This window comes from Leptodactylus fuscus, chromosome 6 (genome assembly GCF_031893055.1).
Source record: "Leptodactylus fuscus isolate aLepFus1 chromosome 6, aLepFus1.hap2, whole genome shotgun sequence".
Classification (NCBI taxonomy): domain Eukaryota; kingdom Metazoa; phylum Chordata; class Amphibia; order Anura; family Leptodactylidae; genus Leptodactylus; species Leptodactylus fuscus.
In genome coordinates this window covers 159,160,602-159,183,716 of record NC_134270.1, presented here as the reverse complement: position 1 = coordinate 159,183,716, position 23,115 = coordinate 159,160,602, and the positions used below count along the sequence as shown (strand labels likewise).

Here is a 23,115-nt window from a genome sequence, read left to right as displayed (position 1 = left end):
ATGATAATGGAGATATTTCAGGATAAGACCTAAGTATTTTTCCCACAACAGAGGTCAATCTTACAGACTTATAGTCTCTGCTCTCACTTTCTGACCTAGATTAATATCGGCACAATTTTGCTATGATTGACTCTGTACAAAAGACAGAGTTATAAGAAAATCCCAAAAAATTAGGTATAAGTGTCTGAATTAAGGCAGAAAAGACACGAAACGCTCTTTTATAAACAAAGTATTTATTTCAGCTATTGACAAGAAGTTGCTCGGTGGTTTGCGCGGTGCTCGCATCATTGCGCTGATTTCCTGGGAAGGAGCGGCTGGACGGGACTCACAGTGTTGGCGTTTCTCATTGCTTGTGGGGATTAGACCATGTTACACCTGACTGAGACCGGGAGGAGTTCCTGCGCCCAGACCCCGATTACGTTTCTGCTCCTTTATATGCTGGTGAGATTTTAGGAGATTTTTGACCCATGACCCTTAATTCCCTTCCCCTTCCCGGCCTCAGGAACTCAGACTGGACAGGAATGGATGAGCCCAGCCGCTCACGAGCCCCTGTAAACAGTCACTACAAACACTGACTGGAAGAAATCATGGCACTACAGACAGCTAGACGGGAGGCTGCCCCGTTGTGGACCAGGCCCGGATATCTGATGGTTCCGAGACACGCGTGTTCTCCTACACGGCAAACAAGATAAATAAGCAGAAACACACGTGATGATCTTAACCTGCCTGCGCTGACTCTTCTGTCACATCCCAGTTACAGAATACATCACACAATGGAAGCACAAACACAGGCCGTTCATGGAACGCAGCACACGGGTCTAGCCCCCTCCTCATCCCCTGAGGAGATGCAGGAACAGATGTGAAGAATTACATTGGCCTCACACACGTCATGAATGAGATTTGTTTGGACATGTTTTACTGTAGGCAGGCAGCGATATGGGAGTCATACCCATCTGCACCCCTGAACAAAGTGCCATTCTTATACCCCCCTCCACGAGAAGCACTACCAAGCTCAAGTAAGAGCGCCGACGTTGCAGTAGGCCTCTGTTACACACACCGGTGCATGGTCTACATAGGGTCAACTATGGACAATTGGAACCACTGGTGTGCATAACCCTATCGGTCAATGCCCATGTGGTTGAGAAGGTAGCCCCATTGGAAGGGATCAATACAAAGTGCTGGGCCCACTGCTCTAGAACCGTAAACGGACAATGACTTGAGGGACGCTCTCACCTCCTGACTGGTTCTCCTATTGTATCACTGGTACCATGTAATGGGGAATGCGGCTGTGCAGAACGATGGGAAACGGGCACGTGGAAACATGGAGCCCACCAGACCTGGGCACAACACAGATATGTCTGAATGGAAGAGCTCATGTCCTACATAAGGACAAACACGCTTGGATCAAACAAACACCAGAGCCCACAATCATGGGAACAGAGAATCATTCTATACTAGGTGTCTACAGAGGGAGAACATGATTGTCACCAGCTACTGGTAGTTCTATAGTAAGGAATGATGGCCTGAAATAGTGCCACCACGGTAACCGGTGTATGGAGCTCCACCATATATGAAGCCAATAATGGTGGCACTATGTCTCACAGGACAGCCCTCCTGTCCCTATAAACGAGTGGGACACTTGACGTCCACTCCGGGAAGGAAGCATTCAATTCTCGCTGCATGCTAAGCCATAATCCCGTCCACAACCCCTGGCAGGAACAGAAAGAACTGACACAACCATTATATGTAGAAAGGTTCTAGACTGTGGTGAGGAACATCCTGCAGATGGAGGTGACCTGAGATCAGAGTCTCTCGCAGTTTGCCAGTCTCCTGAAGAACCAAGCCTAGACTAAGCTGAAGGCCTTGGCTGTGCTACACTCATACCCATGGGGTTAATTTAGTCTTCAGTTCCTCACCGGTCAGAGCCGCTGCACATCTGAAAAGCTTATATAATAAGCCGCACACAAGGTGAATGATGCAGGAATGAAGCACTCTGTGAGGACGGCCATGTTCAGTCCATCAGCCAATCACAAGTGAGACTATTGATGTGCAGAGGGTCATTGTTCAGGTTTTTTTTTTTGTGATTTTTTTTCTTTTAAAGTTCTTTTTTAAGCAATTTCAATCTTTTTTGAGTACCGATATCCAAAAAACAATGTAAAAAAAAAAGTCATTTTTGTAAACAAAGAAGAAACAGGTTTCCAAACGACGACAACATTGACGACAAAGCGTGGTTTTTTTTTTTTGTATTTTTTTTTTTTTTTTACACTTCAAATGTTTTGTCATTAAAGTCTAATACGGACCGTACTGGGAAAGTCTTCTGAGAAAAAAAGGGGGGGAGTTGGCAACTAGTGATGACGTCATCACTGAGGTTTTGTGCACATGATATGGATCAAATGTCACTTGAGGTGCGCTCGGGGCTCGGAATGTGGGGGAGGATCGCAAAAAACGTAGAACTCACAAAACGGTATCAGGTTCGGCAGAAAGGAGTCATCCTTTATTACAAACACTACAAGTCTCAGCGGCATCTTCCTTTCCATGGAAAAAGCCGTTGTTTAGGTAACTCTTGTAACATCTTCAAGATGAAGAGTTTTATATTCTGAGATGGAGCAGGTCCATTTAATGGAAATAAATTCTTCATGTCTCTCAGGTCGTTCCCTGGACGAATGGCGTGAGGTTTGTCCGCTTGCTGCGCACTTGGTCAGGACAGTTGCTCCGCGACGTTGCAGAAAACGCTCCTCCTCTGTCCATTGGTTTATAAACTTGAGCTGAATTCTTCAAGCCCTTTTCATGTCTTACTGTAAATTATTATTATTTGTACAAATCCAGGTCTAATATTCCAAAAAATATTCTTCCTATCACCCCAAGCCTGATCCCGAACCCTTCCCGGGGGAAGCTCTGCTCTCAGGGTGGGACCATCAGGGTGTCTTTTTGGGACAACAAGCGGTCCTGTCCGTACCAGGTGCATTAGAGAAACTTCATTGTACCAAGAGGTGTTGGGAGAGAGGGGAAGGCTCGGAACCCAAGTACATTAGGAAGTGTGAGGATGAGGAAGCACTCGCCATTCTGATCAAACTTCTACCGACTGGATCTGGTTCATTTGCGCTCGCATCACCTGAATGCTATTGAGGATTTTCTTCTGGTGACCAGCTAAAGTTACCCCGACCCGTAGGATGTCTCTGGAAAAAAAAACAACAGAAGACAATGAGTGGTACCATGGGCTTTTAACTAACTATCTATATGAGGAACCCTAACATCCTCTCGATTTACTCAAACCAAGTCCCCCCCCACCACAAAGTGTCCAGGACATTGGGGCACTAAACCACCCACAAGTCTTCATGGAATGGTAGTTTATTGTCCCCCCAAGTAGCTGTAACTTATCTCTGTCCGTGACCACGTTTACAAAAAAAATTTATATGCCAGGAGAGGAGTCTGAGCAGTCTCGTCAGACTCTTCTCTGGTACTCCTGGATTTTCTTACGTAAGTACACCTGAGCTTCACTGCGCATGTACCCAAGGTCCGGCACATGTGCACTGACGCCAAAGTGTAGTATTCCAACTTCAGTGAAGAGCAGTGAGGGCGCCGGGTAAGAATAAGTATTTTAATCCCAGGCATAGATAGCACTAGCACAGGGCCCTTTATATTAAAGACCTTTCATGAGTTGGGGCACAGGCGGTTTTATATACCGCTGGCAAGCCGACCGTGCGCTGAATTCAGTGCACTCTCGGCTTTCACGATCTGTACGCCGGGTGAAGAGCTATCGGTGCCGGTACCGTAGCTCTTCACAGTCATTAGGGCGTTCCTGACAGTCAGTCAGGTACGTCCTTCTCCACAGCAGTGCCTATAGCCTCTTGATAATACTCGACTATGGACGAGTACTGTGTGAAGAGCTATGGTACCGGGACCGATAGCTCTTCATTCGGAGCACAGATTGTGAAAGCCGGCAGTACGCTGAATTCAGCGCACTGTCGGCTTTCCAGCGGTATATAAAACCGCCTGTGCCCCAACTCATGAAAGGTCCTCTTTAATGTTTGGGCCAAACTATAAGGTCCCTTCTATGGGGCCCACAAATGATTCCTGTAAATAAATCTGCTTTCTGCCACTTTTTAAACAAGTTATGGTGTCAAGAAACGCAGATACAGATGGACGATCAGGGCAGTCTCTGAAGCTGATAATGGAGAAACCCCAAAGTATAAACCGGTACAAAATAGTCACATTCTGAATGAAAGTAACTACAAAACACTTCCAGATTTTATGGTAATTTGTCCATTGTGAGCCCCACCCACCAAAACATGATTGACAGCCCTCCCTGTTCTGCCTCTTTAGTAACCCCCACATCTGACAGTGAGTGAGCTCCTGCCAGACACTTAGCCATGACCTATGGCCAATCTCTCTCTCTTTGGATTATTTGCACTCTCTTTACACCGGGAGGCGTCTCCTTAATCCTGCAGGAATTCTCCATCAGACAGGTCTGGAGATGCTCATCACACAATACATAGAAGATACAGCATGGCCCCGCTCAACTGAGTGTTTATTCGCCTTCAGGGCCCATCCCTCACAAGAGGGAGAGCAAATATTGGTTCAGTGAACACAATGGAGTCAGGTTGGCTGGATCCCACAATTCTATAGTGGCTGCATGTCATCAGAGAGCCGCACGTATAACACTGTACTGTTATATAGGACACATCAGACACCGTGTCTGCAAGTGCCAGCTGTAATTCAGCATGGTGAACGTCCCTGATCAGATAACCCCCACATCTCCACCATGGTCAACCCCTTACTTACTCCATGATCATTTGTGACACAACTTCAAAAGTTGTGAATCCGGCATTGGCGAAACTCTCCTTGTATTGACCCATCTTGATGGCGTCCAGCCACTCGTCCACTGTGTTGAAGCTGGTGTAGTCAGGGACGGTGCGGTCCAGGAGCGGGAGGTTCACTCTGGAAAGAATGGAGAAGTATGGCAATGAACAAACCGGGTCTTATACAGAAACAACCAAACATGCCAAGAGATGAAGGATAAACTCTAGTTATTGGCAAGCGCTCCTGCCCACCACATTAGTGGTGAAACCTCCTCTATCTAAGCATCATCCACAAGATGAACCACATATCGTACCCAGAGGACAGCGGCGCCACGGCCTTCAGACTGTTGGGATTACGGATCATTTTGTCCAAAGTGTTGACTATTTGTCCAAATTTGGGCCGGTGGTTTCTGTCTTTTTGCCAACAGTCCAGCATTAGTTGGTGGAGGGCGTTCGGACAATCCATAGGAGGTGGAAGGCGGTAATCCTGCTCAATGGCGTTTATAACCTGGAACATAAGAAGAGGCGTTGTAAGATTAGCTCTATATATTCTGAGTGACCGTTCCAATTCACTACGACAGAAGACACACGGAGCTGCTAGTAGTAAGGATCTTCTACTATGTGTCCTCCGGCATCACCCACACTGCAGCACCGTGCCCGGGGCAAGCTGAGCGAGGCACGAGGTAGCAAGGGTCTCGCTCTCTGCTGGGAACAATCCTCATCTCTTAATTTGTGAACAATAGGATGACTGGGGGGATCCAGCGGGAGGTACAGAGAACGTTCCTGTTGTTCAGTTCTGCTGTCTACCTGACACCTCAAGGTCACCATGTTAATTGTCCATCAATGCGCGGATGGAGAGTCTGAGGGGAGCGGACACGGAGCATTTAATGAAGGCAGCAAAGAACAATTAACCCGAGTCCAATCCACATTAAAACCATCTGAATCTTTCCTGGTTTGTCTGCCGTGTATTTAGGCTTTCGTTCTGATCTCCCTTCCCTCAGTCTTAGCGGTACTGTACCGGTTTTTCTTGGGTGTCCCTCTATAGCCACTTACGTCTTGGTTTGTCATGTCCCAGTAGGGTCTCTCCCCATAAGACATCACTTCCCACATGACGATGCCGTAGCTCCAGACGTCGCTGGCGGATGTAAACTTTCTATACTGAATGGCTTCGGGGGCCGTCCACCGGATGGGAATTTTTCCTCCCTGTAACACAAAAAATATCACAACCGGGAGTTATAGGTGACACAATGTGATGGTTAAAACAGTTTGTCCAAGCTAAATTTTTATTTAAAACAATGCACATTAGATATTGCCGCATCCATAATAACCTGAAAAATACCACCGGGACGTTAGTTTTCTTGAACGATGTCCAGTGTAAATATAAAAGACATTTAATCTAAAACACAATGGTAAAATTCCTGTTTGTCTAATGTCCACAAAAAGACAAAAAAAAAAAAATCCCATAAATAATTACATTAACATAAAAAAAAAAAAAATTAATAAAAAAAAAAAATATATATATATATATACACACATATACATATATATATATATATATATATATATATATATATATATATATATATATATATTATGGATCCTGGGTAGAAGTGATCAAAGCAAAAAAAAAAAAAAAAAAAAACGTAGAAAAAAAAGGTTTTTATTTTGCAAAAGTAATAAAAAAAAAAAAAAAAAAAAAAAAAAAAAAAGCTAGATGAGTAGCACAAGTGCCATGAGACAGCAGCGGCGGATTTATCAGAGCTGAACCCCATGGTGACTGGGGTCACTAACATCACTCACCAAGGCGCTGGTGTATGTCGGGTCTGATGTATCATCTTCCAGGAAGCGAGACAAGCCGAAGTCAGAGACTTTACACACCAAGTTACTGTTCACCAGGATGTTGCGCGCAGCTAAGTCTCGGTGGACATAGTTCATATCAGCCAAGTACTTCATGCCAGCAGCAATGCCCCTCAGCATCCCCACCAGCTGGATGACTGTAAATTGTCCATCATTTTGCTGCAAAGAGATGAAAAATAGCATAAATGTTTCCAATTTTATATTCAGAAAAACTGACTACAGACACATCATCTGATGTTCGAGATTTATCACCGCAGCAGCAGGACCGGAGGCTACAGATATATCACCGCAGCAGCAGCAGGACTGGAGGCTATAGATTCATTACTGAGACAGCCGAACTGAAGGCTATAAATACTTCACCACAGCAGCAGAAAAGGAAGTTACAGATCCATCACCGCAGCAGCGGAACCAGTGGCTAAAGACCCATCACCGCAGCAGTGTAACTGAAGGATATGGCACCTTCACTACAGCAGCGGAACCAGAGGCCATAGATCCTTCACTACAGCAGCGGAAAAGGAGGCTACAGATCCATCACCGCAGCAGCAGAACTAAAGGATATAGATCCTTCACCAAAGCAGTGGAAAAGGAAGTTACAAATTCATCACCGCAGCAGTGGAGTGGAATGATAAAAATCTACCATCAAAGGATCAGTGACACAATACACACAATAACCACAGAAACCGATCTTGACATTAGAGTCCCATAACACTACACTGGATCCGGATGGTACAGACGTATTAGTACAGCAGATGAACACTAGCAGTATAATACTACAACTGGAAACTACAACACCATCAGCACCAATCATTACACATCGGGGTAATATGGGGTCATCACCGCAGCAGCAGAACCTGACTCATTGGCACAGCGACAGAATTGGACAGTACAGATCTATCAGTACAGCAGCAGAGCCAGATACTCCAGACCTATCACCGCAGCAGCAGTACCAGTTGTGATAGACCTATCACAGTATCATAACAAAACACTATAGACACATCATCCCACAGCTGCAGAACTGGATGCTCCAAACCCATCAGCTTCTTATGCATATCCCGTACCCGGAGGAAGGAGTCCAGGGATCCATTTTCCATGAATTCGGTAATGATCATGACCGGGGAGCTCTTGGTAACTACTCCTTCCAGATGGATGACATTGGGATGGTCAAATTGCCCCATGATGCTGGCCTCGCTGAGGAAGTCTCTCCTCTGCTTCTCCGTATACCCAGATTTCAAAGTCTTGATGGCCACAAAAATTTCTCTCTTTCCTGGAAGCTTCAGGTGTCCACTGCAAACCTCACCAAATTCACCTATGGAAACCACAGAAGGAGAAAGATCCATTGGGATCAGTGATCCATTGTTTGGCCATGCATGACTCCATCCCCAGACACAGGACGGTCACCGGTCACTTACCTGCTCCAATCACTTGCTCAATTTTCACACAGGAAATGTCAATTTCTTTGGCAAATTCACGAACAGCCTCATTGGGATCCTCATATGTAAAAGGATCTATGTAAATTTTCATTCCTGGTGTCACTGCAGCGGGAAAACAAGATCTCAGAGACTTGGAGAATGGATGAATGAAAGGGAAGAAAGATGAGGAAGGTGGAAAAGAAGAGGAAGAAAGGACGAGGAGGAAGGAGGAGGACGAGGACGAAGAAGGAGGATGAGGAGGAAGAAGGAGGACGAGGAGGAATAGAAAAGGAGCAAGAAGGTGGAGGAAACAAGGAAAACTTGAGGAAGAAGGTGGAGGATATTAGGAGAAGCTGAGAAAGAACGGGAAGAAGAACATGAGGAAAAGGAGGAGGAAGACAAGGAACGGGTAGGTGACAAAGAAGTAGGCAGAAGAGATGTACAAAAGGTGAAGAACACAAGAAAAGCAAGGATGAAGGTGTAAGAGACATAGGAAACGCGAGGATGAAAGAAATATGGAGACGGAGTGGAAGCAGGTGGAGAAGACAAAGGAAAGGGCTGAGAAAAACAGAAAAGGAAAAGGTGAAGGTCAAAGGAGAATGATGGAGAGGATAAGGGAAAAGTAGAGGAAAAAAGCGGAAGGATGAGAAAAGCCAAAGAAGAGCGAGTCAAAAAGACTACGAAAGAGAAAGAAAGAGGGTGGAGAAGACAAGAAAATGTATGCAAGATAGAAGGAAAAGGGAGAGGAAAACCAGTGAAGATGGTGAAAGAAAGGGAAAAGAAAGGATGGAGAAGATGGGGAAGATGGTGGAAAGGAAAAAGGTGACGAAGTGGCAAAGACGAGTATATAGGAGGAAAAGGAGAGGAAGAAGATGGAGAAAGTCAGGAGGATGGGGGAGATGATGAAGACAGTGATAATAGAGAGAAGGTGGAGGAAGATGCAAGGAAGAAGATGGGAGCGGTAAGAAATAGGGTGGAAGGTAGCAAAAGAGGTGAGAAAGAGGACGATAAGGTTAAGAGGAGGAAGTTTTGGAAAGGGTGGGGGGAAAAGGGAGAAGAGAAGTACAGGAGACAAAGAGCAGAATTAAAAGGTGGGGGAGACTGGAAAGAGACATGGAAGAAGAGAAAATAAAGGTGGAGGAGATGGAAAAGAGAAGAGGAAGGTTACGAGCATTAGAAGGTGGAGGAGGCTGGTAACGTGAAGACGTAGTGGAGGTTTAAAGGGGTGGTACAAGCATTAAATAAAACAGGTCTGTTTTCTAACAAAAACAGCTCCACACCTTCCACAGGTGGTGTCTGGTACTGCAGCTCAGTTCCACTGAAAAGATTAGAGCTGAGCTTTCATACCATGTGGACGGGTGTGGGGCTGCTCTTATAGGTAAGTAGCCATGTGCTTCTACTCCTGTACGATCCCTTTAAGACAGCAATATGTAGTGATTAAGAGAAAACTTGCAGAATGAGAAGAGCAGACGATGCAACGGAGATCTACCATGGAGTGCGATACAACATGATCACCACATGAACCTTACAGGGGTCAGTGCACCCATCCCCCGACCGCTCCCTCCTGACAACCCTTAAAGGGCTGATTCTTTCTGTGAGACAGATCTGGTGGTCACTGCTTATGGCATACAGACATATCATGAGAAGACCATCCTCTGGCTACGTATCTGGGGGGGGGGGGATAGAGGAGCTGGGCAGGATAGAGCACGCTGAGGGACCCGTGGGTGATGGATGGTTATGATTTGGTGAATACGTTACAGCTTTAAAGGGAACAAATTAACCAACGAACCAACGAGAGAACGAGCCCCTAGCACTGGTGAAGGCAGACGGTACGTACTGTGGCCACTGGTATAATGCTGCAGTTTGTCTGTGTATTCAGAGTCTGCTCTCTCGAATCCTCGTCTTCTGGAGAAAATACAAAGCGTAGTTAATCCAGGTATCAAACAACTACTACCCCCATCAGATCATCGGAGCGGACAGATCTGCCCAAAAAGCCATCGAAGGGCAAGAATAACGGGATCAGTCGGGAATAGACTACTCCTGGCATAGGTACATCACGCCTCATGTAGGGGGTGCAGTGTTAGGATTACGGGGGCTGGAAGGACGGACAACATATATGATACTCTACCTATTGCAGACAATGATGATGACGACCAGGGCGATAAGGAAGACCAAACCGGCAGCCGAGGAGCCAATGATCAGCGGGAGTTTTTCCTGAAAGCTGCTCTGATATTCAGCTGTAACAATAGACTTGGTGTTATCCATGGGCACAGGTGACGCCAGTGACAACCCAATACCCATATCCTGCTCAGGACTCACCTTCCGTCATCGTCTGGAAATACATTTTGCCGCTATATCTGCCGTATCCAGCCACAGTCCGCGCTCTCACCTGAAACACGTATATGGTGCCAGCCTTTAGGCCGGACACGACCACAGTGTTGGTCGGGCTTTTCACCACCGATGAGTTATGTTCTGTCAGGTCCTGCAAAGATACAACATGGAAGCTCGTACCAGCGAAGAAGCTTCACCACATTCCTATCTCTGGTGCAGCGTGACGGCAGAAAGATGACAATACGAGCGTCACCTTCCCACCGTGAAACGCTTTACAATAATATTTTAACAGGTGCTGGGGGAAGTCATGCAGAAAACCCAGGATTGTGGAGCTGCCAGTGCACGCCCAGCCCCTCGGGGCACCAGGTGGGCGCTTAACATTCCTTCCTGTAAGTGAGGTGAAGTTGTCTCAGGGGCACTGCTGCCAAACAGGTCCACGGATCTGACAGAGTAAATCCCAGGGAATTAGATCCTAGGAGCAAACAGCAAATCAGCTGGAACTGGCATGGCTGCGCAGAGGGAGGAAGCGGGCTCCAAGTTATGGACGCGGACTAGCGGGTACTGAATAATGGACAGGTTGCGCAACGTGCACTGCAAGTAATGGGCTTTGAGAAAAACAGGACGCTGAGTGGAAAGCACTGTGTGTAGTGGGCTCTGAGTAATAGGGACCATGGGTAGTGGGCATAGTTGTAGGCATTGTGGATAGCAGATTACAGGTAAAAGGTCACTGAATAATGGGCACTGCGGGTAGCTGACACTCTTAGCAGTGGGCACTGCAAACAGAGGGTACCATGGGTAGCTGACACTATTAGCAGTGGGCACTGCAAATAGAGGGTACCATGGGTAGCTGACACTCTTAGCAGTGGGCACTGTAGATGGAGGGTACCATGGGTAGCTAACACTGTTAGCAGTGGGCACTGCAGATAGAGGGTACCATGGGTAGCTGACTCTCTTAGCAATGGGCACTGCAGATAGAGGGTACCATGGGTAGCTGACACTGTTAGCAGTGGGCACTGTAGATGGAGGGTACCATGGTAGCTGACACTGTTAGCAGTGGGCACTGTAGATAGAGGGTACCATGGGTAGATAACACTGTTAGCAGTGGGCACTGCAGATAGAGGGTACCATGGGTAGCTGACACTTAGCAGTGGGCACTGCAGATAGAGGGTACCATGGGTAGCTGACACTGTTAGCAGTGGGCACTGTAGATAGAGGGTACCATGGGTAGCTAACACTGTTAGCAGTGGGCACTGTAGATGGAGGGTACCATGGGTAGCTGACTCTCTTAGCAGTGGGCACTGTAGATGGAGGGTACCATGGGTAGCTGACACTGTTAGCAGTGGGCACTGTAGATAGAGGGTACCATGGGTAGCTGACACTGTTAGCAGTGGGCACTGCAGATAGAGGGTACCATGGGTAGCTGACACTCTTAGCAGTGGGCACTGTAGATGGAGGGTACCATGGGTAGCTGACACTCTTAGCAGTGGGCACTGTAGATGGAGGGTACCATGGGTAGCTGACTCTCTTAGCAGTGGGCACTGCAGATAGAGGGTACCATGGGTAGCTGACACTGTTAGCAGTGGGCACTGTAGATGGAGGGTACCATGGGTAGCTAACACTGTTAGCAGTGGGCACTGTAGATGGAGGGTACCATGGGTAGCTGACTCTCTTAGCAGTGGGCACTGCAGATAGAGGGTACCATGGGTAGCTGACACTCTTAGCAGTGGGCACTGTAGATGGAGGGTACCATGGGTAGCTGACTCTCTTAGCAGTGGGCACTGCAGATAGAGGGTACCATGGGTAGCTGACACTGTTAGCAGTGGGCACTGTAGATGGAGGGTACCATGGGTAGCTGACTCTCTTAGCAGTGGGCACTGTAGATGGAGGGTACCATGGGTAGCTGACACTGTTAGCAGTGGGCACTGTAGATAGAGGGTACCATGGGTAGCTGACACTGTTAGCAGTGGGCACTGTAGATGGAGGGTACCATGGGTAGCTGACTCTCTTAGCAGTGGGCACTGCAGATAGAGGGTACCATGGGTAGCTGACACTGTTAGCAGTGGGCACTGTAGATGGAGGGTACCATGGGTAGCTGACTCTCTTAGCAGTGGGCACTGTAGATGGAGGGTACCATGGGTAGCTGACACTGTTAGCAGTGGGCACTGTAGATAGAGGGTACCATGGGTAGCTGACACTCTTAGCAGTGCGCACTGTAGATAGAGGGTACCATGGGTAGCTGACACTCTTAGCAGTGCGCACTGTAGATAGAGGGTACCATGGGTAGCTGACTCTCTTAGCAGTGGGCACTGTAGATGGAGGGTACCATGGGTAGCTGACTCTCTTAGCAGTGGGCACTGTAGATGGAGGGTACCATGGGTAGCTGACACTGTTAGCAGTGGGCACTGTAGATAGAGGGTACCATGGGTAGCTGACACTCTTAGCAGTGCGCACTGTAGATAGAGGGTACCATGGGTAGCTGACACTCTTAGCAGTGCGCACTGTAGATGGAGGGTACCATGGGTAACTGACACTGTTAGCAGTGGGCACTGTAGATAGAGGGTACCATGGGTAGCTGACACTGTTAGCAGTGGGCACTGTAGATAGAGGGTACCATGGGTAGCTGACACTCTTAGCAGTGCGCACTGTAGATAGAGGGTACCATGGGTAGCTGACACTCTTAGCAGTGCGCACTGTAGATAGAGGGTACCATGGGTAGCTGACTCTCTTAGCAGTGGGCACTGTAGATGGAGGGTACCATGGGTAGCTGACTCTCTTAGCAGTGGGCACTGCAGATAGAGGGTACCATGGGTAGCTGACACTGTTAGCAGTGGGCACTGTAGATGGAGGGTACCATGGGTAGCTAACACTGTTAGCAGTGGGCACTGCAGATAGAGGGTACCATGGGTAGCTGACTCTCTTAGCAGTGGGCACTGCAGATAGAGGGTACCATGGGTAGCTAACACTGTTAGCAGTGGGCACTGTAGATGGAGGGTACCATGGGTAGCTGACACTGTTAGCAGTGAGCGTTGCAGGTAGTAGGCCCTGTGGTCAGCAGACACTCTTATCAGCAGATATTACAGGTAGTGAGCATTATAGTCAGCAGAAACTCTTTGCAGTGGGCATTGCAGATGGTAGGCCCTGTGGTCAGCAGACTCTTGGTAATGGATATGGCTGGTAGTGATAATCGTAGTCAGCAGGAACTCACTGCAGTGGGCATTGCAGATGGTGGGCACTCTGAGTAGTGACACTTTTAGCACTGCGGGTACTACACGTCCTGTGTAGCGGTAGTAGGGGGGTACCAGGTACACTGAGTAGCGGGCGCTGAGCTAGCAGGCACACATACAGCTTTAAGTGTCCCGTATAGAACAGTTATTCCCAACAGGGGCACCATAGTCTTGTAAAGCCCCCAGGGTGCTGCAACACTCTGGTCGGGAAGATGCCGCACATGCCTTCATCCGATATTATCTTAGCCCTTAGGACATTTTTTTTATTTTTTGCAAAAATGATTTGTTAGGGATACCCTGAGGAAATGTGATTTTATTCCCAGGAGAGCCCCAAGTCTGAAAAGGTTGGGAACACTGGTTTAGACGAAGACATTGTGCCAGGGTCTCTGCCAAGTGCCATACCACATTGGCGCTCTGTGGCTGCGACCACTATCTTACTTCTCATATATTGGCAGCTTTTATTTCTGGTTCATTATTCAGGGCGTGCTATTCTGGGAGAAAAGCTGGGGTCGTCCGCTGGTTGAGCTCAACTACATCACATCCGTCAAACACCTTCACGTCACATTGACCACGACAGCTAAGAGCCGCTCAGGATGTTCCCACCTGCTGCCGGCACAATCACTGCCGTAAGTCAGAGCGCTGAGCTGTGTGAGAGTGCTGAGGCCCGCTGACCCCTGCTATACCCTGGGGGGGGGGAAGGAGGGGCACATGACCCAGGCGTGTATAGATTTCTTCTATTACATAATAACCCTGGACGCCGGTGGATTCTGCGAGGAGCTCTGTAGCGGCTGGAGGTGTCGATAATGAGGTGGTCGTTATTCATTAGCACAAGTTATGGCTCGTTAATCGTAACCACGTTTATCATTACTGTGTACAGGTGACAAGGGGTTAATTATTAACAATCCACCGGCATCAGAGGGGTTAATCATATAAGAGCTTATTCAGTCACATGTAATGTAAGTAAAATATAATCCAGGTCACAAGCTGGAAAACCCAGGGGAAGGGGGGGGCTAAAATAACGGAAAAAAGTGATATCCACCTACCCCCAGCCCTCCGATCTGGCGCCCCTCGCACGATTGCCCGGCCTGGAAGTGAAGCAGCTCAAGTGACTGCAGCGGCAATCTCTGACCTAAGCGGTCACATGTTGCAATGTCACATGGTAGCCAATCACTGGCCTCAGTGGTCACATCGGCCACCTCACTTCCGTCCAAGCCACAGCGCCACAGAATGGCACAGAGAACATTACACAGAGGACTAGAGGTAGGAGAGTATTTTTTTATTATTATTATTTACCCCACTCCTGGCTTCCCCTGGGCTTCCTCCTGTTTTCCTGGATAATCCCTTTAAGGTCCCTTGCACACGACCCTGTCCTAGTTCAGTGTGATATCTGGGTTATTTCTGGCTAGCACACTGACCCATTCATTTCTCTAGGCCCATGCACATGACTGTATATTACACGGATCAGTGTGCGGGCCGACAGTCCGGGCCACAAAACTCAGGACATGTCCTAATCCTGTCTAGCTTTGCATTGAATAAATAGGGCCACGTAAGCACTGCCTCCTGTGCACCGGCCGTGCGCTTCAATCACGGTCAGAGGCCTGCAAGGGGCTGTGCAAGGGGCTGAGTGGAATATGTTCTGACTGAGGCCCGATTCATATCTGCATTTGGGTTTCCGTTCGGGGAGTCTGCTTAGTTTGAACAGGAACCTATATGAGTTATAAAGCGGTTACCTAAGGACCCTATAGACTATGATGGGGTCCATGTGGTTTTGACAAGAAACATGCAGAGAGAAAAGAGCGGCTTGTAGGACTTTTCCTTCTGCATGTTTTGTGCAGAAACCGAACAGAAACCAAATGGACCGGGCCTAAGTAAGAACGTTCCAGTGCAGAGATCTTATATGGCACATTTAGGCTAGGGCTGTGGAGACTTTGGCCAAAATTTCCATTGTGTGTTGTCCTGTGACTCCGTCACTGCTGTAGGAGGATGGAGTTGCATTAAGACCCCAAGGGTCCTCCGACAGCAAAAAGATTGAGTGGTGCAAATGGCGTGGCAGCGTGGCAGTCCTTGGTTATGTGGCAGACGCCTTGGCCATAGTCGCCGTGTACCCAAGCTTAAGAGATGTGTTGACACAAACACCTATACTGGCAGCAGAGCTAGCGCTTGACAATGTAAAAGTCCCACCTTTTCATAGTACAGAAGCTCATAGTCCAGGATGACCCCGTTGGGCTGATCTGGCTGCGACCATGAGAGTGTGATGCTGTCGACTGCGCGGCTCACCTGGTGCATGATGGAGACGCTGGATGGAGCTGGAAAACAGTAAAATACAGAGGGCGTTAGTGGTGGAGCGGCCTCACTCCTGACAGCACGGTATGGGATTACTGGAGCAGAAAGTTCACCTCTCGTGGTGATGGCGCCCCTGACAGCGGACGCCGCTCTGCACTAAGAAGCTGTCAGCTTCAATAGCAGCACTTGGCCTATTTGCCAGGTCGAGCAGCGCACAACCCGGACTCACCAGTTCTTCACTGACCAATAACAAGAGTGCGGGATACTCTGTGCCGGGAGACTACAGCCCCCAGCGGACAGCTTAGTGCTTGACCTTCACAGAGGGAGGGGGCCATGGCTCTGCAGTCAGGTGATGCCCTTTGCAGGAAAAAAATTTAATGTAGTAAAAGAAAAAAAAATATTGAAAATTGTACGGGTGTGATAGCCACGGATGCTGGGACATTAAATTAAAAGGAATTCCCCCGAACATCCCCTGTATAAATATAACCGCACTGTTGTGGACTAGAAACACCCAAGAAGTCACCGTATCTTTACCCTATGTGCTGGATGGGTGGCACTGGATTTTGGGCTTGATATCAAACATGGCTGTATCTGGATAGACCTTCTTTGCAGGAAATATAATGACCACCAGACACTTCTCACTACAAGTAAAACATCAAAACTTGAAAGGGTACCTCCGTCATTATGGCTACCTGGTGTCGTGGCCCTGGTGCCCGGAGGCCTTGGTAGGAAGTAGAAGCAGAAACTTGTGAATCTAGAGGGCATAATTGAAGGAGGAACTGAATGCAGAGCTTCATGAAGACATTGCGGAAGTGGTGTCTGTAGACATGGTGGGTGGAAGTAGTGGAAGCAGACATGGAGACCGGGAAAATGGTGGTGACATGGGTGGTTGGAGTTGTGGGGAAAGGAGGTAGTGCGTGATGGCACTGGGAACACAATCTGAGGCAGGAGTCCTGGGAACGGCAGTGGAAATGCAGACAGAATGGGGACAAGAGGATGTGGTAGGTAGTGGCACTAAAAACAGGAGGTGTAGGCGGAGGGTGTTAGTTGGTGGCACTGGAGACAGGAGACATAGGAACAGGTTGTCGTGCTGCAAGTTGTGGCCATCGGTGGCACTGAAGGAAGGAGGCCTGGGGACAGGAGCTGGTGGTGGTACATGAAGCAGATCCTCCAGGGATAGAGGGAGGAGGTTGGCAGTGGGACTAGTTGTGGGGACAAGATGTGGCAGGTGGTGGCACTAGAAGAAGCAGCTTGATGGACAAGAGAAGGTTGTTGGTCGTAGCACTGGCGGCAGCAGTTTAGAGGTTAGGAGTAAGCGGAGACAAGTTATGGAGTCAGCAGGGGATAGAAGTTGGTAGCACTGAAGGCAGGAGCTGTAGACGGCGAGTGGCGGCACTGGAGGGAGAAATCATGGGGCAGGAGGAGACATAAGAAAACTTCGAAGGACAATGGAAAACACAAAAAACTAGATAATGTTCTGGTATAGCTGGTGAGGAGCAGACCCTGCACTGCCCTGAGTGAACTCGCCCCTCACTGTGACCTTGTCAGGTCCTTCCCGGGGCCCTGGCCATGTTCTTTTTATGTGACAGTAACATGAGGAACTAGCACTAAATCCAGTCTGGAAAATTGTCCTAAACCCCTGGCGCCACGCTCCCATCCCTGCAGCCCAGTGCTACTGTCTGCCCCCTACAGGTAATGATGAGAATATCGCCTGCTGTGTGAACACGCTCGATACAAATTACCCGTCCACCTGGACAAAGTCCTCTACAGGGAACATGACATTTCTTTCACAGAAGATCAGAGAATAAGCAGCAGGATAGTCGCTTGTCATGTGTTCACAGCTCCATGTGATGCTGGTGCCTGATGATGGAGGACACTTGGCGATGGCATATGTGTCATTTCCTCCCCAGTGGATTCATCGTGGTCGGAGGAGTGCGGGCTGCACCAGTCATTACTCCTAATCTCCATCTTAACCCCAGGGGGGATGGGAGCAGCCGTCACTTTCTCATGTTTCTCCCTAGATCCTCTGTGTGTGGGAATGAAGTCAGTCATCCTCCTATTCTGGTGTCTGGATGGTAACCTGGAACCTACAGTAGAGACTGCAAAGATCCAGAGCTGAGGAGACTGTCACCAGCTCTGATCCAGAAGGCCAGACCCTGATCAGCTCAATATGGCAGGCGTCACATGTCTACACCGGAGCGTCCATCAGATCCAGAGGCCAAGGCAGCACAGAGGAGACACCAGCGACTCCTGACAAGTGAATCGCCAATAAGTAAGTGCCCCCCCTTCTCTCCATCATCATCAGCAGCCAGGGAGGATGAAGGAGAAGAGACAGCTGCAAGCGACAACATCTCTTCCCCCCTTCTCCAAGTATCTGGTTACCGGGGCATAAGGCCAGAGACTCAGTAGGGAATTCTGCTATTTATCAATTACTCCGATACTGGGAAGACTGGAGGGACTGGGATATAGGCAGACGGAAAAACTCAAGGTGGCAGCAGGCGGCTGCTGACAGGTGGGATTCAGGTAAGTGACTCCGATCACACCAACCTGACGGCCGCCATATCGATCACAGGGAAACTACGTCTCATGGAAGTGAAGTTTTAAGGCAACACTTCAAGGACTTTATGGACCAGAATCAGGAGGCTTATTATGCATCAATGTCCAGAACTCGATTAAGAGGAGATCACAAGAGCTGACAATCTAAATACAGGGGAAGTGTATCGTACGTATGGCAGAAAGGACGATGGTTTGTGGTTCTCCATCAGCCCCTTCGTCCTGCTGCCCCCCACCACTACTCAGTCTCCGCCTCCAATCTCTGCCCCCCCCTCACACTTTACATCTCACCCATTCTCGCCCTCCAGCCTTCAGCCCTTTACCTCTACCTCCCACCCCTCAACGCCTCTCTGTGCATTTTACTCCTATTTAATGACTAGATAATGCAAAATCAATGAAATAATGACACTTGTCACATGACTGATCCTGGGTCACAACCATTACAGGGGGGTGGGGGTGGGACAAAGAAAACGGAGGCATGTGGCTGCAACAAGAGACCATCATCAGTTTGGAGAGAGGGTTGGATGACACAACTCTACCCCATTTCTATATATCAATCCCAGGAGCTTGCAATCTAATTCTCCTTCCGCAGCACAAATATACAGTATCACTCCCATCATCCCTGAGCCCAGCAGCTCACAATCTAATCCCCCTGCCTTACACAAAATGCATCACTCCCATTACACCAATGCTGACAACTGTGCCCCAGGTCTCCCCTCCATAGAGTTACATCCAGCGTGCCCTTGTTGTGTCCCTCCTCCTACACCTACACTTTCTGTGCCCCCCGGTCTCCCCCCCATAGAGTTACATCCAGCGTGCCCTTGTTGTGTTTCCTCCTACACCTCCACTTTCTGTGCCCCCCAGTCTCCCCCCATAGAGTTACATCCAGCGTGCCCTTGTTGTGTCCCTCCTCCTACACATTCTGTGCCCCCCGGTCTCCCCCCCATAGAGTTACATCCAGCGTGCCCTTGTTGTGTCCCTCCTCCTACACCTCCACTTTCTGCGCCCTGCACATATCTGCTACTAGCTGAGAGCGATGCCGCGCCTGGTACATTCCCAGCCGTCCACACATGGAGATCTCGGCCAAGTCCCGGCTTTCTATCACATGATTAGCGCAGGAGATAATGTGCAGGATACGTGATCCCCGGGCGGCTCGCTGCATGACAGCTGACCTCATTTCAGAGCAGCAGAGTCGTGTTTGCATACACAGACCCCACTAAAGCATCAATTATAAATGCAGCACATAGCGCCACAGCCAGGCTTCCTGACAACCTCAAGGATCAGCACCACTGGGAGAGGCAGCTCCGTGCCCCACGCCTTACTTGTGAATAATTCATGCTGGTAAAGTATATGTGATGAACAAGGGAGGAAGATGGGATGTCCCCAATATAAAAAAAAAAAAAAAAAAAGCCTGTGTGTATGCACAACTGTGAGATCAAGTGCTGCCATCTTGTGGTCAAATAATCAGGAACAGCAGCAAACCTGCATAATATACTCCTGTACAAGCTATTGCTCCCTGCTATCAGTCATTTAGGCTGCAGATGAGTGACAGGCGTGTTACATGCCTTCACTGACTTTCCCATCATATATGCGATGGATGTAGCGTCCACACTATGGCGGTTACTGGTCCTACAACAATGGACACTCACCTGCCTGGTTAGTGGTAATATTGACAGATGCGAACTGTGGAGAGTAAGGGCTCTGGTCGGTGACTCCGTTCACAGCTTGGATCTCGAATGTGTATTGCGTGTGCGCTAGAAGGTCACTGATGTAAACTCGGGGTTCTGTAAGACCCAACTGGCGGGGTGCGAACTGGACATTATCTCCGCAGCGTGTACAAGCTCCTCGACCCGAGCCGCAGCTCTTACAGATGATGTTATATACAAGGTCCTCGCGGCCTCCTGAATCCCTGGGCTGTGACCACTCCAACATCAGGGAGGTTTCATTGACGCTGGAGATGACGTTCTGGGGAGCAGATGGTGTGGCTGAGGGGAGCAAAGACAAAAATAATATGTTAGATATGGAAATATAAAGATGGAAATACAAAGACATACACGTACTCTACAGGAAACAAAACACACAGACCATAAGTACTTAAAGGCCCAATTTAGCATAGGAGATTATACTTTACAGAAGGGAAGACCCCACTAACCATAAAAGCTTACACTCTACAGGAGAGAAGACCCCGCTAACCATAAGAGCTTACACTCTACAGGAGAGAAGACCCCACTAACAATAAGAGCTTACACTATACAGGAGAGAAGACCCCACTAACCATAAGAGCTTACACTCTACAGGAGAGAAGACCCCACTAACCATAAGAGCTTACACTATACAGGAGAGAAGACCCCACTAACCATAAGAGCTTACACTGTACAGGAGAGAAGACCCCACTAACCATAAGAGCTTACACTCTACAGGAGAGAAGACCCCACTAACCATAAGAGCTTACACTCTACAGGAAAGAAGACCCCACTAACCATAAGAGCTTACACTCTACAGGAGAGAAGACCCCACTAACCATAAGAGCTTACACTCTACAGGAGAGAAGACCCCACTAACAATAAGAGCTTACACTCTACAGGAGAGAAGACCCCACTAACAATAAGAGCTTACACTCTACAGGAGAGAAGACCCCACTAACCATAAGAGCTTACACTCTACAGGAGAGAAGACCCCACTAACCATAAGAGCTTACACTCTACAGGAGAGAAGACCCCACTAACAATAAGAGCTTACACTCTACAGGAGAGAAGACCCCACTAACCATAAGAGCTTACACTCTACAGGAGAGAAGACCCCACTAACAATAAGAGCTTACACTCTACAGGAGAGAAGACCCCACTAACCATAAGAGCTTACACTCTACAGGAGAGAAGACCCCACTAACCATAAGAGCTTACACTATATAGGAGAGAAGATCCCACTAACCATAAGAGCTTACACTATACAGGAGAGAAGACCCCACTAACCATAAGAGCTTACACTCTACAGGAGAGAAGACCCCACTAACCATAAGAGCTTACACTATATAGGAGAGAAGACCCCACTAACAATAAGAGCTTACACTCTACAGGAGAGAAGACCCCACTAACCATAAGAGCTTACACTCTACAGGAGAGAAGACCCCACTAACAATAAGAGCTTACACTCTACAGGAGAGAAGACCCCACTAACCATAAGAGCTTACACTCTACAGGAGAGAAGAACCCACTAACCATAAGAGCTTACACTCTACAGGAAAGAAGACCCCACTAACCATAAGAGCTTACACTCTACAGGAGAGAAGATCCCACTAACCATAAGAGCTTACACTCTACAGGAGAGAAGACCCCACTAACAATAAGAGCTTACACTCTACAGGAGAGAAGACCCCACTAACCATAAGAGCTCACACTCTACAGGAGAGAAGACCCCACTAACCATAAGAGCTTACACTCTACAGGAGAGAAGACCCCACTAACAATAAGAGCTTACACTCTACAGGAGAGAAGACCCCACTAACCATAAGGGCTTACACTATACAGGAGAGAAGACCCCACTAACCATAAGAGCTTACACTATATAGGAGAGAAGATCCCACTAACCATAAGAGCTTACACTCTACAGGAGAGAAGACCCCACTAACAATAAGAGCTTACACTCTACAGGAGAGAAGACCCCACTAACCATAAGAGCTTACACTCTACAGGAGAGAAGACCCCACTAACAATAAGAGCTTACACTCTACAGGAGAGAAGACCCCACTAACCATAAGAGCTTACACTCTACAGGAGAGAAGACCCCACTAACCATAAGAGCTTACACTCTACAGGAGAGAAGACCCGACTAACAATAAGAGCTTACACTCTACAGGAGAGAAGACCCCACTAACCATAAGAGCTTACACTCTACAGGAGAGAAGACCCCACTAACAATAAGAGCTTACACTCTACAGGAGAGAATACCCCACTAACCATAAGAGCTTACACTCTACAGGAGAGAAGACCCCACTAACAATAAGAGCTTACACTCTACAGGAGAGAAGACCCCACTAACCATAAGAGCTTACACTCTACAGGAGAGAAGACCCCACTAACCATAAGAGCTTACACTCTACAGGAGAGAAGACCCCACTAACAATAAGAGCTTACACTGTACAGGAGAGAAGACCCCACTAACCATAAGAGCTTACACTCTACAGGAGAGAAGACCCCACTAACCATAAGAGCTTACACTCTACAGGAGAGAATACCCCACTAACCATAAGAGCTTACACTCTACAGGAGAGAAGACCCCACTAACCATAAGAGCTTACACTCTACAGGAGAGAAGACCCCACTAACCATAAGAGCTTACACTCTACAGGAGAGAAGACCCCACTAACAATAAGAGCTTACACTCTACAGGAGAGAAGACCCCACTAACCATAAGAGCTTACACTCTACAGGAGAGAAGACCCGACTAACAATAAGAGCTTACACTCTACAGGAGAGAAGACCCCACTAACCATAAGAGCTTACACTCTACAGGAGAGAAGACCCCACTAACCATAAGAGCTTACACTCTACAGGAGAGAAGACCCCACTAACAATAAGAGCTTACACTCTACAGGAGAGAAGACCCCACTAACCATAAGAGCTTACACTCTACAGGAGAGAAGATCCCACTAACCATAAG

General features: G+C 48.1%; 1 protein-coding gene across 5 annotated transcripts in view; it reads right to left on the bottom strand.

The window, feature by feature from the left end:
* Window positions 1-216: 216 nt before the first annotated feature.
* The window catches only part of LOC142208909 (ephrin type-B receptor 2), an 82,293-nt gene continuing 59,394 nt past the window's right edge, over window positions 217-23,115 (bottom strand). The window contains exons 5-16 of one of the 5 annotated variants that reach the window (XM_075277754.1): window positions 20,106-20,441; window positions 15,802-15,926; window positions 10,385-10,547; window positions 10,194-10,302; window positions 9,855-9,970; window positions 8,066-8,188; window positions 7,715-7,962; window positions 6,600-6,815; window positions 5,853-6,002; window positions 5,114-5,307; window positions 4,783-4,938; window positions 217-3,176 (exon numbers count right to left, since the gene is read on the bottom strand). In XM_075277754.1, the coding sequence (XP_075133855.1) occupies window positions 3,068-3,176; window positions 4,783-4,938; window positions 5,114-5,307; window positions 5,853-6,002; window positions 6,600-6,815; window positions 7,715-7,962; window positions 8,066-8,188; window positions 9,855-9,970; window positions 10,194-10,302; window positions 10,385-10,547; window positions 15,802-15,926; window positions 20,106-20,441 (2,045 nt within the window). In that variant the 3' untranslated portion in view covers window positions 217-3,067. Of the gene's footprint in view, window positions 3,177-4,782; window positions 4,939-5,113; window positions 5,308-5,852; window positions 6,003-6,599; window positions 6,816-7,714; window positions 7,963-8,065; window positions 8,189-9,677; window positions 9,971-10,193; window positions 10,303-10,384; window positions 10,548-15,801; window positions 15,927-20,105; window positions 20,442-23,115 lie in introns of those variants that run through there. The other 4 variants (XM_075277756.1, XM_075277755.1, XM_075277757.1 and 1 more) reach the window with 4 other exon arrangements.